The following is a 17,797-nucleotide window of genomic DNA, read 5'->3' on the forward strand; positions in this document are numbered from 1 at the left end:
ACTCTCTTTCTATCTAGGTTCTTCTGACGGTTTCCTAAGAAATCAGTCATTTTCCTGTTGACTCACCCCAAACATATACTAGAAATCAGTGCTTAACTAGCATATGCTGAAATGGTTACAATTCAATTATATAGTTAAAAAGTAATTTTAACAAAATAAAATTAAACAAGTATGGCCAGCAAATGAGACAGTTATAGAGGACAAAAGCTGTGATGTTTTAAAGTCACTTTACTCGAGATGAAAACAAATAGTGGAGATTTATTTGCTGTCAATGATTCCACAATTATGTGGGGCAAATGCACAATTCAGAATGTCAGGAGGCTGGTCTCGGCCCAACACCTTCCTGACAACAGGACGTGAACCACAGCCTGCCCCGGCAATAAAATGAGAACTCCAAACACAGCACAGTCCAGAGATTGGGTGATAGATGATCCAAGGATCTGAACTGCAAATACACAATCCGCGAAGCCAATCGCTCCAGAACAGGATATGTACAATCACTTGTAAAACGATTTGGCAAAACCTAATAAAATGAGAGATACACATCTCTGTGGTCCAGCAACCCCAGTGTTAGGTATAATATCAAGAGAAGCTGGATATTCCCCTACTAAAATTCCTAGTCTCTAGAATTGTAGAATAACAGGAATCACCTCCACAAGGGACGTGAAAGGGTTACAGACTTTCTGACTCCATCCATTCTAATGAATGAAATGTTCTTAAGTCAGGTGTTTCTGGTCAGAAACTTGCCACATTTACTTTTATAGAGTAAATAGAGTATTAAATTATGAATAAATGCAAATTTAAGATGTATGTTCCGAAGCTAAGTATATTTGAATAACCATCTAAAATCTCACAATAACTTTCAAAAGACACTGCTCCAGTACATTAAACACAGACCACGGTAGTAGGACACAGCTCCATCAAGTATTCACAAACACGGTTCCTATTCACTCATCCCCAGTCCCAAGCAAATGTCTAAAAAGAGCTACATATGGCCACTGTTTTTAGAGTATGAATTACAAAGGCAACAATTTGCTCAGGGTTCCAGGAATTAAATTCGTATCTTCAGCAGACTTTACATGTTTCTGAGTCTGAAAAAATGTAAACCATAACGTAAGAAATAACTTTGTCTGGCTCCTCCAACAAAGCTGGCTGAACAATTACCTTTGATTGGCCAAGGAGCGTTACCAGCTGCTGATACCCAATTCTCCTTTCTGTCAGACCAGGTGGCCATGGATCATTCCCAATGACTGGCTGTCTTTCCTTTTCCTCCCACCCAACACAAATGGTACTGCAGAGGCAAGTAACATAACCTCCCCAGTGGGTTTACTCTCTGAACCTAACACCACCTCGCCCCTCCCAAAACAGCACAATTTGTTTCTAAAGAGCACTGTACCAGCAAGTATCTTATAGAATAGTCTTTCAGCCTTGAATCTGATTTACTACTATGTAAATATCACCTTTTTTTCCCCAGTACTATGCTTTTCATTGCTTCTAGATTAAGAGAAAAGAGGAACCTAAAGTGCCTGCACAGAAAATAGTTTATAAAATCTCTGCCCAATAAAATTCACTCCCTTCTACATAACCTAACTGTATCAATTATTCCAGAAATAACTACTTTCCAAGCAAATCTCATGGTGCTAATTATGAATAAAATTGAAATTACTGAAAAAGTTAGCTCAAGCATTACCTTCAAACTGGCTTTTCATTTTCTGAAGTTTCCAAGTTGGTCGTATAAGCTTTTAAAAGTATATTCTTGCCCAAGCATCTGCTCAAGACTTATTTAGACTCAAGACTAAGAGTTTCACTTTTTAAATTATAACTAAATTCACAAGCATTAAAAACTTTACAAATTTATATGAAGATTTAAAATAAACTCCCACCAAGTTATCATTCATACTTTGTTTCCACTAGTCAACTAATCTCCTCATGACTTCATGTGTTTCATTCAAAACAAAATTGCAGGACATCTTTAAGAAGAGAGACTGACTACCTCTCATTATAAATATAAATTACTCCTTGATATTAAGTGGTAGAGATTTCTTTAAATAAACCTGGGAATTTCATTTACTTCAAAAAGAATTTTCATATTTATTAAGGAAATGGGGGAGTCAAGTAAAAGATTATCATGGCACTTCTCAGTGTTATCTGAACTTGTTTATGTGCACTATTATGGTTTATTGTGGGATTGGTAAACAAATTAAAGAACTCGTCTATTTGTAGGCAAAAAGAAAGAACAGTAATTGTAACATACCATGATGTCTTCTATTAAGGAATACAGAAGACTCTGATGAAGCCTCCATCTTTTCTTTGAGTGAAATGGACCAAAACATTAAGCAAATACAGTTTACTTTCATTTAATTTGCAAAGTCTTCAAGTTCAAAATAAGCCCTACTACCAAAAAAGTGAAAAGGTAACCCACACAGTGAGAGAAAATATTTGTAAATCATTTATCTGATAAGGAACTGCTATCCAAAATACACAAAGACCTTTCACACGTCAGTATTCACATGACAAACAACCAAGTTAAAGGCGGGCAAAGGGAGACTTCTGGTTTCAGCACCAACATGTAAAGAGAAAGGAAGTCACTGGGCAAACCGCCATGCTAAATCAGGAGACGGGGAATATGGAGAATCACATCTGAGATCAGCTTAGTAGGAGCAGAAGCTGCTGGAGCCAGATACCTGTAGCAATACTTAAGGGATAATTCTGATGAATTGATGGTAGCCAAATGTGAACTATCTTGAGAGTTAAAAACTCCTTGGGGACCAGTCTTCAAGGAAGGTCCAGGAGCCCCACCAAGTTGTAGATGAAAAAGGGGTTCTGTGGAAAGAAACCTCATAGGGTGATCTGATCATAAATTCTTAACTGCGCAGGTCATAGTAGGCAGTCACATCCCAGGAATATAGCTTCTTTACTAAAAGGCTTATCTTTGCCTTAAGCAAGCCCTGTCTATTTTTTCTGTCCATCTAGGTTAACACATCTTTGAAATGCCTCTTTTCAGACTCCTCCTTCTAAAGGGTGACCACCCTCAAGAGAGCATATAATCTTGTTAACTATCCTGTAATCTGATTTCCAACTTGCTTTCTCCCCTTTCATGTAATCTTCTTGATGTTCCCTCAATTCCAAATGCATAAAAGAAACTGCAAACTGTCATTTCTTGGAAGTATTTATCTCAGTCTGTTGCGATCTTGCTTCCAGGTATACCTTCTGTTTGGCTCAAATAAATGTTTATAAAAATTCTCTACAGGTTTGGACCTTCTTACACTGACACTGTAAAGACACAAGAAAAATCCCCTAGTGTTTAAAGCAGAGGAAGGGGGGAAAAACAGCCATTTTGAAATACATAGGCCAAGAGCTTTCTCCACAATAAAGCCCGCCCACTGAAGGAAGCTACTTTACCAGAGCCCTATTTGACCTGGGGGAAGGGCAATAAGCTAACTCTTGCCCCCTCTAGTCTTTCTCTCTCAACTAAAGGGAGTGGGGAAAAAGAGGCTAAAATGCTTCTGACAGCCAGCAGAGCCCAGAAACTTAGGCCCACTAAATAACTGACATTTAATCATAAGATTATTGAACACTGTCCCCAACAAATCACAACCATCAATCAACATGGCTCCAATAAAATAACAATGAATTATAACTAAGAGAGTTCCAAGACACAGACTCTAGAAGAGTTCTTAAAAAAACCCAAAGACAAAGGGGAGAGGAAAGAACAGACATTAAAGAAACTGAAGCCTCTGGTACTGACAGATATAGCAAACAGTAAACGCAGCCCAGCTCCTAGACAAATTAACATAAAAACTCACACTGAAAGCCTAATTACCTAAGTTCCTATTACCAATATGCCATGTCTAGTTTTCATCAAAAAATTACAAGGCATGATAAAAGGCAAGAAAAACAGTTTGAAGAGACAAAGCAAGCATCGTAACCTGACTAAAATGTGACACAGATTTTGGAATTTAAAATAAATCTGATTAATGTGATATGGGCTCTAATGGAAAAAGTGGACAGTATGCAAGAACAGATGAGAAATGTAAGCAGAGAGATGGAAACTTTAAGAGAAAAATCAAAGCAAAATGCTACAAAATAAGACTGTAACAGAAATGAAGAATATCTCTGTTTTCATCAGTAGATTGGACATGGCCAAGGAAAGACTCAGTAAGATAAAAAAATATGTCAATGGAAATTTCCCAAACTGAAATACAAAAAGAAAAAGAATAAAATTTTTGAAAGGAACAAAATATCTAAGAGCTGCGGGACTACAAAAGATATAACATACATGTAATGGGAATACCAGAAGGAGAACAAAGAGCAAAACAAGAAGAAATATTCGGAGTAGTAATGGCTTTCTCCGAAATTAATGACAAAACACCAAACCACAAATCCAGGAAGCTCAGAAAACAACAAACAAAATGAATTTTTTTTAAAAAAAAATTACATCTTGGCATATAATATTCAAACTGCAAAATCCAAAGATAAAGAGAAAAATCTTGAAAGAACTCAAGGGACAAAAAGAACTTACCTATAGAGAACAAGGATTATAATTACATTAGACATCTTATCAGAAACTATGCACGTAATAAGAGAGTAGAGGGAAATATTTAAAGTGTTGAAATAAAAAAAAAACACTCTAGAATTCTATGTCCAGTGAAATCATACTGCAAAAGTGGAGAAAAACGAATCAAACAACAAAAATTCACAGAATTTGCTACCAGTAAATCTGCCATGCTACAAATGTTAAAAGAAACTCTTTAAAGAGAAGGAAAATGGTAAAGGTTGGGTCCTCAGAAATACATAAAGAATAGAGCATTCGAGAAGGAATAAACAAAGATAAAACAAATCTTTTGTTTTCTTATTTTTAATTGATCTAGTAACTGTTCAAAGTAATAATAGCAACAATATGTTAGTTGCTATAACAACAATATGTTATGATATATGGATAAGTAAAATGAATAATAGCAATATGATAAGGGATGGGAAAAAAGGAATTGGGAATGTTCTGTTGTAAGGTACCTGCACTACCTGTGAAATGGTACAGTGTTATTTGAAAGTGGACCTTGATTAGTTGTAAATGTATGTAACAAACTCTAGCAAGCATTAAAAAAACTTTTTTAAAAAGTATATTTGATATGTTAAGACACAATAAATGAAACCATATAAAATGTTCAACTAAAAGCAGAGAAAGTGATTAAAAAAGAAGAATAACTGCAACGAATAGAACTCAACTGCAAATATGATATTAACCCATCTATATCAACAATCATTTTCAATGTGGATGGTCCAAATACATCAATTAAAAAACAAACTGTGAAAGTGGATAAAAAGGGAGACCCAATTATATGTTGTCCTCAAAAAACCCACTTTCAATATAGACACAGATAGATTAAAAATAAAGGAATAGAGAAAGATAAACCAGGCTAACACTAACCAAAAGAAAGTTGAAGTACCTATATCAATTTTAGACAAAGGAAATGGCAGAACAAGAAAAATTATCAGGGATAAAGGAGAGTATTACATAATGGAAAAGGAATCAATTCTCTGAGAAGACATTACAATCCTTAATATGTGTACCGAACAAAAGAGTGTCAAAAATACATGAGGTAAAACTGATAAAACTGCAAGGAAAAACGGACAAAGCTACAATTATACTTGAAGACTGCAATACCTCTCTATCAGTAATTGACAGATCCAGCAGACAGAAAATCAGTAAGAATATAATTCAACCAAACAGCACCATCAACCAACTGGATCTAATACTTCATCTAACAATGGCAGTATACACATTCTTCTCAATCTCACTTAGAAAAAGACAGACCACATCTTGGGCCATAAAACATAGCTTAACAAATCTAATAGAATGAAGTCATACAGCATATGCTCTCAGACCACATGGAGCTAAACTAGAAATCAATAATAAAGGCAGCATGGAAAGCTCCATATATTTGAAAATAAAATAACAATTATAAATAATACATTGGTCAAAGAAGTCTCAAGAGAAAATTTGTAAATATTCTGAACTAAATAAAAATACAACTTACCAAAATTTATGGGATGCTGCAAAAGTAGTGGCTAGAGGGAAATTTTTAGGATTGAAGGCATATGTAAGAAAAAAAGAACTACAATCAATAATCTAAGCCTCCACCTTAGGAAACTAGAGAAAAAAAGAGCAAGGAGAAGGAAAAAAAGAATAAAATTCGAGCAGAAATCAACAAAATTGAAACAGAAAGTCAATAGAGAAAAATCAACAAAACCAAAAGCTGGTTGGTTATTTATTAATAAAACTGATAAACCTATAGCCAGGCTAGCCAAGTATTATATTATATTATATTATACCCAGTCTTATATTAAAATAAGACCGGGTGTTATATTAATTTTTTCTCCAAAAGACATATTAGAGCTGATGGTCCAGCTAGATCATATTTTCAGGGAAACACAGTAGGCCTATATCTATTAAAGAAACTGAATCAACAATTAGTAATCTTCCAAAACAGCAAGCATTAGGCCCAAGTGGTTTCACTGGTGAATTTATAATAATTTAAAAATTGTACCAATTTTCTACAATATCTTCCAGAAAAAATAAAAGCAGACTCATTCTATGAGGCCAGCATTAATTACCCTAAAACCAAAACCAGATAAACGTTACAAAAGAAAGGAAAACTACAGACTAGTATTTCTTATGAACAGAGATGCAAAAATTCCTCAACAACAGGATTAGCAAATCAAATCCAATAATGTATAACATGAATTGTATATCAATACTAAGAGGGATTTATTCCAGGAATGCAAAGGCTGGTTCAATATTCAAAAGTATTAATGTAATCCATCACATAGATAGGATAAAGAAGAAAAATTATATGGTTAATCAATAGATGCAAAAAAACTTTGAAAAAACCCAACACCCATTCATTATAAAAAACTATCAGTATATTGGAAATAGAGAGAATTTCCTCAACTTGATAAAGAACATGTATAAAATACCTACAGCTAACATCACACTTAGTGGTAAAACACTAGATTCATTTCCCCTAGGATCAGTAATAAGGCAAGGATGTCCCCTTTCACTACTCATATTCAATACTGCACTGGAATTCCTAGCTAATGCTGTCAGACAAGAAAATGAAATAACAGGTATACAGACTGGGAAGGAAAAATAAAACTGCCTTTGTTCACCAATGATATGACTATCTATGTAAAAAATCCCACAGAATCAACAACAAAAAAACCTCTGGGAATAGTAAATGATGATAGCAAGGATGCAGGATACAAATTCAATATACAAAAATAAATTGCTTTCCTAGTATCACCAATAAACAATTGGAATTTGAAATAAAATACCATTTATATTAGCACCAAAAACAAAAAACAAACAAAAAAACTTAGGTATAAACCTAACAAAATATGTACAGAATCTAAATAAGAAACCCACAAAACCCTAATGAAAAACACTGAAGATCTCAATAAATGGAGAGATAGTACATGGATAAGAATACGTAATTCTGTACGTATTCTGTAGAAGAATTCTGTATTCTGTACATCATCTATATATCATATTGTGTGTTCACCACTCAGAGTCAGTTCTCCTTCCATCACCATATATTTGATCCCATTTACCCTCTTCTACCACCCCCTATGTAACTTTACTAACCATTGTCACCCCAATAAACTTTAATTTAAAAAAAAGAATACACAATATTGTTAAGATATCAATTCTTCCCAACCTAATCTATAAATTCAACACAACCTCAATCAAAATCTTAGCAAATTATTTTATAGATATAACAAACTGATTCTAAAGTTTATATAAAAAGCAAAAGACCCAGAATAACAGACACAACACTGAGAAGAATGAAGTTGGAGAACTGATACTTCGGACTTCAAGATTTACTTTAAAGCTACAGTAATGAAGACAGCATAGCATTGGTGAAGGAATGGACAAATATATCAATGGAACATAACAGAGGGCCCAGAAATAAACTCACACAAATAAGTCAACTGATTTTTGACACAGGAGAAAAGAAAATTCAGTGGAGAAAAGATGGTCTTTCAACGATTGATGCTGGAACATCTGAATATTCATATGCAAAATTTTGACTGGACACAGAACTTAGATCTCTCACAAAAATTAACTCACGTGGACCATAGAACTAAATGTAAATACAAAATGATAAAACTTCTAAAAGATAACAGAGGAGAAAAATCTCGGTGACTTTATGTACGGCAATGAGTTTTTAGAAACAATACCAAAAGCACAATCTATGAAAGAAAAATTGATAAAGTGGACTTTATTGACATTAAAAACGTCTGCTCTCTGAAAGACACCATTCAGAGAATGAAAAGACAAGCCACAGACTGGGACAAAATATTTACAAAGCACGTATCTGATAAAAGACTTCTATCCAAAAGAGAGAAAGAATTGTTAAAACTCGATAAGAAAAAAAACTAAATTTAAAAATGGGCATAAATGTCTATTGTGTTGCTTTGTACACCTGAAACCAATAAAAAAATTTGGCAAAAGAATATGAATAGGCACTTCATTAAAGAAGTACACAAATGACAAATAAGCATATGAAAAGATGCTTAACATCACATGTCAAAAAAGAGCTGCATATTAAAACAGTAATGAGATGCCATTACATACCTATTAAAATGACTAAAATCCAAAAAACTGTACCAAATACTAACAAAAATGCAGAGCAACAGGAATTCTCATTCACTGTGGGTGGGAACGGAAAATGGTACAGTCACTTTGAAAGACAGTTTGGCAGTTTCTCAGAAAGCTAAACATAGTCTCACCGTATGATCCAGGAATTGCGCTGCTAGGTATTTACCCAATTACAAAGGAATTGACAATTTATGTCCACATAAAAACCTGCACACAAACGTTTATAGAAGCTTTTTTGTAATTGCCAAAAACTAGAAGCAACCAAGATTCCTTTCAACAGGTAAGTGGAGAAACAAACCATGGTATACACATACAATGGAATACTATCCAGTGATACAAAGAAATGAAATATGAAGCCAAAAGGATATTTGATGGAGGATTAAATGAATATTACTAAGCGAAAGAAGCCAGTATGAAAAGGCTACATACTGAATGATTCTAATTATATGACATTCTGGAAAAGGCAAAACTATAGACAGTAGAAGGATCAGCGGTTGCTAAGGTGGGAGTGTAGGTGAAGCAGAGTATTCGTAGGACAGTGAAACTATTCTTTATGACACTGTAATGGTAGATACATGACATTATGCATTTGTCAAAACCCACAGAATCATGCAACGTAAGTGGTGAACCCTCATGTAACTGTGAACTTTGGGTGATAATGTATCAATACTTGTTTGTTAATTGGAATAAATGTGCCACACTAATGCAAGAGGTTAAACTAAGGGAAGCTGTGGGGGTGGGGAGCTATCTGTACCAACTGCACAATTTTTCTGTAAATCTAGAACTGTTGCACAGAATAAAGTCTACTAATTAAAAAGAATCCAATGGGGGAAAAAATGGACTAAGAATCCAAAAAGACATTTCTCCAAAGATGAAATACAAATAGCCAATAAATACCTGAAAAGATGTTTAACATCATTAGTCATCAGGAAAATGCTAATAAAAAGCCACAATGAGTATTATGTGACACCTACTAGGATGCTTAGAATCAAAAAGTTAGGGAAAAACAAGTGTTGGTAAGGATACACAGAAATCAGAACCCTCATAAAATGCTGGTGGGAATGGAAAATGGTGTAGCCACTTTGAAAAGCAGTCTGGCCGTTCCTGAAAATATTAAACATAGAGTTGCCATTTGACCCAGCAATTCCACTCCTAGGAATATACCCACAAGAATGGAAAACATGTCCACACAAAAACATGTACGTGAATATTCGTAACAGTATTATTTATAATAGCCAATAGGTGGAAAGAACCCAAATGTCCACCAGTAGATGAAAGGATAAACGAAATGTGATATATCCATACAGTGGAATACTATTTGGCCATAGAAAGGAATGAAGTACTGATACATGTTACGACACAGATGAACCTTGAAAATACTAAGCTAAGTCACAGAAGCCAGTCACAAAAAAATAAAACCCTAAAAAATGCATATTATATAATTCCACTCATATGAAATGTCCAGAATGGGAAAATACATACAGAAAGTAGATTAGTGGTTGTTTGGATTTGGGACGCAGGGGCTGGGGGGATGCAGGGTTTGGAGAACAACAGCCCTGTGGTGCAGGCTTTCTTTTTGAGGTGATGAAAACATTCTGAAATTAATTACAGTGATGGTTGCACAACCTTGTGAAAAACTAAAAACCACTTCATTATATACTGTAAATGGGTCAATTGTATTATATGTGAATTATATCTCAATAAAGCTATTACCAACTAATGGCATCGTCTAAGTATTGATGACTCCAAAATCGAGTTGCCGGATTTCAGAAATAAAAGCAAAACTACTGCATGGTTCATGTACTAAAAAATTATACTTACACTAAAAAATTATTGTTTCCGTTAAGTTTAAACTAAACTGGATGTCCTGTATTTTGTCTGGCAACCCTACTTCCAAATCGATTACCCCCAACCTAGAACATAATTTTCCTCAGTTCAAGATCCATATATCCAACCATATTTATAGGTGACTCTGCTTGGTTATTTATACAGGTCTCCTAGAGCCCTCACCTAACCCCCAATGGTCTGGCATAAACAATTAAGTGGTTGGATCTGGAGTGGGGGGTGGGAGGTGTCCAGGAGCTGAGGTCAGCAGTTGTTATTTAACAAACAAGGATGGGAGGGGAGTTTCAATATGTTAACAAACAGTGCATACGTTGGGAGGACAGGCTGAATACCAGCTTTCCTTTCTCAAAATGAAAATCAACCTCACTCTCAAAACATTTTGCCACCATCATCTTTGACCTGGAAATTTCATGTCCCACCAGGTCTCCACAGTGCACTAATTTTTTTTTTTTTAATTTCATCTCTTCACTTCCCTGCTTTAAAACCTTTCACTGCAATGGCCCCCTGCTGTTTTAGGATAAAGTCAAAGCCATTCAGGAATAGATTTCTGTTTATCTTTCCCACCACACTTGGTACTGCTTCCCACACACTTCCTTAATCTGCAGAAGAGCTAAGAGATGGTAAGCTTCCACCCTTTCGGTACAATGCTCACTCTGACCTCCAGGTGTCTGTATATGTTATTCTATCTGCCTAATCTTTCCCACCCCCCAATAAATTTTTACTTGACCAACTTCTATTCAAGATGCAGGTTTTAATTTAGAATACCAAATCCTCCAAGAGCCCCTCTCTGAGGCCAACAGTGAGCTAGGCACCTTGTGCATGCCATAAAAAGCTCAAAACATGACCTATCATAGAATATTGTACCTGCCCGTCCCCTCATCCACAACCCCTCAGGGAAACTGGAGACTCTACAGGGCAAGGGACTATACCTGCTGTGTTGGAAATTTTAGCCCATTAGCCTATACGTTTTCTGGCATAAAGTAAGAACTCAACAAATAAAGCAATCAACCATTGAAAGTTAAAATTATGCAACTAAATGTTATGAGTCTATCTCTTATAACAGTCTATCTCTCTATAAATCTATCTCTTATAAGAATCTAACTCTTATAAGAGTCTATCTCTTATAATACTCTAGCTGAGTATTATCAATACTCCTTTAAGACTGAAATCACAAAATCACACAGTAGTTCAATCACATAATGAAATTTTCTTGAAAATATCAATTTGTGACTTTTCGAAATACTTCAGAATCCCAAAGAGGGTAAAATTCAAATATGCAACTATAGCAAAGGGTAGGTCTGCCCTAGTGAGAGCAATTAGACAAGAAAAAGAAATGAAAGGCATCCAAATTGGAAAGGAAGAAGTAAAACTGTCACTCGTTGTGAACAATGTGATTTTATCTTATATATAGAAAACCATAAACACTCCACCAAATAAAACCTGTTAGAATAAACAAATTCAGTAAAATTAAAAAATCAACATACAAAAATTTATTGCACTTTTATACACTAACAACAAACTATCAGAAAGAGAAATTAAGAAAACAGTTGCATTTACAATTGCTTCAAAAAGAATTAGATACTAGAAATAAATTTAACCAAAGAGGTAAAAGACCTGTACACTGAAAACTATAAGACACTGATGAAAGAAAATGAAGACACAAATAAATGGAAAGATATTCCGAGCTCATGAATTAGAAGAACTAATATTGTTAAAACGGCCACATTACCCAAAGCAATTTACAGATTCAATGCAATCCTTATCAAACTTCCAATGGAATTTCTCACTGAAACAAAACAAACAATTCTAAAATTTGAATGGAACCACAAAAGATCCCAAATAGCTAAAGAAATCTTGAGAAAGAAGAACAAAGCTGGAGGCATCATGCTCCCTGATTCCAAACTATATTACAAGCTATAGTAATCAAAACAGTATGCTACTGGCATAAAAATAGACATATCAATCAATGGAACACAATAAGAAAGCCCAGAAATAAACCCATACTTTTATGGTGAAGATATGACAAATGAGGCAAAACTACACAATGGGAAGGACAGACTCTTCAATAAATGATGTTAGGAAACCTGTACAGCCACATGCAAAAGAACAAAACTGGACCACTATCTTACACCGTATGCAAAAATTAACACAAAATGGATTAAAGACTTGAATGTAAGACCTGAAACCATAAAACTCATAGAAGAAAACAGGCGGTAAGCTCCTTGATAATGATTATGGTGCTGGTTTTTGGACCTAACTCCAAGGGCAAGGGTAACAAATGCAAAAATAAGCAAATGGATCTACATTAAACTAAAACGCTTCTGCACAGCAAAGGAAACCATCAACAAAGTGAAAAGCCAACCTACTGAATGAGAAAAGATACTTGTAAATCATATATCTGATAAGGGGTTAATATCCAAAATATGTAAAGAACTCATACAACTCAATAACAACAACCAAAAAACAATCCAGTCAAAAAATGAGCAGAGGCTCTAAACCGACATTTTCCCAAAGAAGACATACAGATGGCCAACAAGTACGTTAAAAGATGCTCAGCATCGCTCATCATCAGGGAAATGCAAATCAAAACCACAATGATATCACCTCATACCTGTCAGAATGGCTATCATCAAAAAGACAACAGGTGTTGGCAAGGATATGGAGAAAAGGGAAGTCTTGTGCTGTTGGTGGGAATGTAAATTAGTCCAGCCAGTATGTAGATTCATCAAAAACTTAAAAACAGATCTATCATGTGATCCAGCAATTACCATTCTGGGTATTTATCTGAAGAAAACAAAAACACTAATTTGAAAAGATATCTGCATCCTTATGTTCATTTCAGCATTATTTACAATAGCCAAGATACGGAAACACCCTAAGTTCATCAATGGATGAATGGATAAAGATAATTTGGTAGACATCTATATATCTATATCTATACACACACAGACACACACACACACACACACACACACACACACACACACACAACTATTCAGCCACAAAAAGAGAATGAAATATTGCCATTTGCAACATGGGTGGACCTTGAGAGATTCATGCTAAGTGAAATGAGAAAGACAAACACAACATGATTTCACTTATAAGTGGAATCTACAAAACAAAACAGACAAACAAAACAAAACCAATTTCATTGATAAGGAGAACAGACTGGTGGTTGCCAGAAGGCAGGGGGTGGGAGAGAAGGGGATCAAGAGGTACAATATCCATTTATAAAATAAATAAGGCATGGGGATGCCTTATAATAAGGCACAGCATGATGACTATAGTCAATAACATTGTGTTGCAAATTTGAAAGTTGCTAAGAAAGTAAATCTTAAAAGTTCTCATCACAAGAAAAAAAAGTAACTTTGTATGGAGACAGAGGGTATAAGAGACTTACTCTGGTAAACATTTCACAATGTATACAAATGTCAAATTATTATATTGTACACCTAATATAAACTAATATAATGTTGCATGTCAATTATACTTCAATTGAAAAAATGTGGCTCTAGGCTTATTGGTGGTTTATCACCTTCACTGGATCATGTGAATATGAACATCATCTTGCTACACTTAAAATATAGTTCCATTCTTATATACGATATTTCCAATGCCTTTATCAGTACCGTCTTTCTTCTGATACTTCTAAAATATCATGCTCACCGTTTTTATTATTCAACTTTCCTATTGAGAGATATTTCTTCTAAAAATAATCCATAGCTAACACCTTATAGGATCATACTTTCTTTCCAGTGACAAGTTCATAACGTACCTTATTCCTGCCAGGGTGTGGCTCAATATCTTAAAGGGGCATGTCATACCTGTCACAGAGGGCTGTGCCAAAACTGCCTCTTCTTAAGTATAGTTTACATTGGACCATAATGTTATAGGTATTTAAAACTGTGTTATGATTTATCAACCACTTTTTTTTTCACATAAATAAGATGACAACCATGAAAATTTTGTGCTACAATAAAATCACATTTTGTGTGGACCTGGTTTTAAATCACATAACCAACGAAAGAACATAATGTGGAAGCACATTTTGAGTCAACCTAAAACAAATCTTTTCAAACAAATTCCTTTTGCTCTTGTACCAAGATTTACATAAAAGCTGAAGGCTTCTAGCCTCCACCCTCTAACAGAGGCGTCTGGAAGACAGTTAAGCAGTTTGTTCCAGCTGTTTGAACTACAATCCCAAGAGCCTACCTCCTGGAGGCATTTTAAGTTTTACAGCCTTGAAAACTAATAGAATGGGTCAGTCAAAGGGCACTCTGGGGGTGCACTGATAAAAACTGGGAGTGGGGGAAACTATTAAGAACTGAGAATATACTAAAGGTACATAATAAAACTAATTGTAAAAATACATTCTAAAGCAACTACTGAAAAACATTTGGAATAGTACATGTTATTGGGTAAATACTGGCAACACCAATTGATTTGCTTCCCTGTTTTTATAAAACCAGATACCAATACTCTCCAGTTTTCCTAACCACTTCTTGGACATATACTTTAAAAACAGCCTATGCTTAAAACTCAACAGCCAATGTAACTAAGAATATATTTACACATTAGTTTCATTCTTTTAATAGAAACAACCATCTCTGTCATTCTTTTTGGTCCTTCACACACTATGATACTTAAAAATTTCCCTAATACTCTAATGATGCCTACTTCTTTCTATTTGCTGAGCCTGTAACTATCAAAGACCTGAGATCTTCACTATTTTATTTGAAACTCACAAACAACCTTGTCAACAGATATTATAATTTCCATTTTATAGGTAGGGAAACTGAGACAGTAGACACATTATAAATATAGTCACACATGCAGCCATTGTTTGGGGGCATGTCTATTTAATGATTAAGGGGTCATGATGTAATTTGAAATACATTTTATTCCTATCAAAAGATCGAATCAATCTAAACAAATCCAATGTCCACACATTTAATACAGGAATGTTTTGTCATGGTTGCCTCAGTAAGTCATAAACTTTATCAACTATAATCCCAAGACTATTTCTAACACATCCCAAGAGAGCAACTAAGCTACATAAAATTATTCAGAACACAAAAATATCTTGGCAATTATATAAAAACTAAATAAACAAATAAAACGTACTAGTCTTTAAATGTAGTGCTAGAAAAAAATGCCATTTTCACTTTTTGAGACTTGCCACTGCTGGAGGCACACAAATTTCAAATTTGACAATAAAAAAAAAAAAAAATGCGGTAAGAATTCTTCTGTCCTGTGAAGTAACTGCAACTCAGAAGTTGTTCCTTTTCAAATACTCTACAGCAATTCAAAGCCTCTTATCATGATACACAACTGTAACAAATTTGGCTGAATTAAATATAGGTCCAGATATTGTTGAAGCATCATGTTTCTAGCTCCCACAGACTCAAATAAGCTCTACATTTCTTTCAGTTTGAGTTAAATGAGAGAAACTGCAATTCATATTTCGAGAAGCAAGAGTGGCATATTTTCCAGTAAGTTTCTTGTTCTCGTTTTACTATTTTAAGAATTGTGATCACTCCCAGTATTGCTGTGTGGCAAGATCTGAATTCTGGTGGCTGATCATTTTCATGGCATGATGCTTCACTAAAACTGTCTCAAAAACTGTTTTCACTCATATTTAGCTTCAGTGTATTTATACACAAAGTACCATTTCAGTGGCGTCGTGCCAAGAAAAGAAATAGCTTGCTGGAATTTCAGTTGACTTTGTTAAAGGAAATTATTTTAAATTAATGTGGCTATTGAACTGCTGCCATCCTTAACCTCAGAAAATATATTCCTTCTAATTTTTGCTGTGAACATTATTTATTTAAGTTAAATTCCAGCTTGAATGTTGACCATAAAGAGTCTAACCCTTCCTGCTACTATTTCATATTCTTTTTCTAAACAAGGGCAACCACATGTTTGCTGCATTAGTATGCACGGCGAGATCACCACCATTAAGTGAAATCATCTATGTATTTTTGGTAGAATCTTTAACAACTTCCACGCCCGTCAGTGAAATGGAACAAGGCTGTTTTGTTTTCAGAGAGCAACAATTTGATCTCTGGTTTACTAGATGGCGCTCAAAATATTTTTCCATATGTTTTTCCGCAAAGAGAATCTGACATCAGCATGGTTTACCTTTACCAGTGAATGCAGGCTTTTTTCACCAAACATATCCCAGAGGAAGGTCAGGTCTTCCTGGCTATCCACATGTGGCTGCAGCTGGGCTGGCAGAGCAGCCAGCAGCTCATACAGACCTATAAAATGAAAATAAAACACAAAGCGTAATCTTAGAGTGATCTCATTAATTTCGCTTAAGGTGTGTGTAAGTGGCGGCTGGAACATGTCTTTTTTACTGGATTTGTATTCTGGGCCATCCAGCAAAACACTTCTCCAAAGAAGCAAAGGAAGCTTTTTGATTTTTCAATTCCAAAGAAGTATGTATTAACAGACTAGTTTTTACCTTTCACAGTTGTCAACATTCTGCAGTCTTCCAAGTTTACATAACCCGAGACAGAAAATGTGTACAAGCTTTCAAAAAAAGAAAAGGCATACATTCCTTTCCTTAATCGTTATTGCATTCCCTCAATTTTAGCCAAAGAGTGAAATGAGTCATGAATAGGAAAAACTTCCTTAGAAGAGCAGAAAATTGATAGAGTGATCCACTAAAAAGGTTTTGTGGCTTCCAAATCGCTTCTAATAACATACAGCTTCAAAACCCTTTGCATTATCTAACATCCAAAGTCAAGCTCTAAGAAGAAAGGCAGAATAAACCATCACTGACGCTGTATTATTTCAATCACCCATTAAAAAAGAAAAAAGAAAAAACTACGTAGAACTTAGTTTAAATCTGACTCTAATTTTGGGGGAGGTGATATGCTCTGAAAGAGTTAAGGTAAGAGATGCAGGTTATTCGTGGAGCTCCTCGCTAGAAGCTTCCTAGGAGTAGACAGTAGCGCAGTGTTCCACAGTAGCGTACGGCATAACCCATCCATCTCATTCAGAGGCCGTCAAACTCCTGTCCAAAAAAATGTTGCAACGCTCCTTGCCCGAGACTCTTCAGGGAGGTGACCTGGCAGAAGTCAATATCAACTCATAGCACATGTTTTATTTTCCAGTGGGATTACATGAGGTAAAAAGGACAAAATTCCTTTTATTTCTGTCTGCTGTCTACAAAAACACCAAGAACTCCTGGGATCTACAACACACGGGACTGTTGTTACTTCTGGTCTGAATAAGTACTGCTGTTTATCACAGGGACAGCTTTACAAGATACTTAACTAGCAA

The 17,797-nt window shown here is 35.0% G+C and overlaps 1 protein-coding gene across 1 annotated transcript in view; it reads right to left on the minus strand.

Moving 5' to 3' along the window:
- MPP7 (MAGUK p55 scaffold protein 7) overlaps window positions 1–17,797 on the minus strand; it is a 242,799-nt gene that overhangs the window by 133,679 nt on the left and 91,323 nt on the right. The window contains exon 3 of the mRNA XM_033106666.1: window positions 16,649–16,767. Coding sequence (XP_032962557.1) covers window positions 16,649–16,767 — 119 coding nt within the window. The remainder of the gene's footprint in view (window positions 1–16,648; window positions 16,768–17,797) is intronic.

The sequence above is a fragment of the Rhinolophus ferrumequinum genome, chromosome 5, assembly GCF_004115265.2.
Source record: "Rhinolophus ferrumequinum isolate MPI-CBG mRhiFer1 chromosome 5, mRhiFer1_v1.p, whole genome shotgun sequence".
NCBI lineage: Eukaryota > Metazoa > Chordata > Mammalia > Chiroptera > Rhinolophidae > Rhinolophus > Rhinolophus ferrumequinum.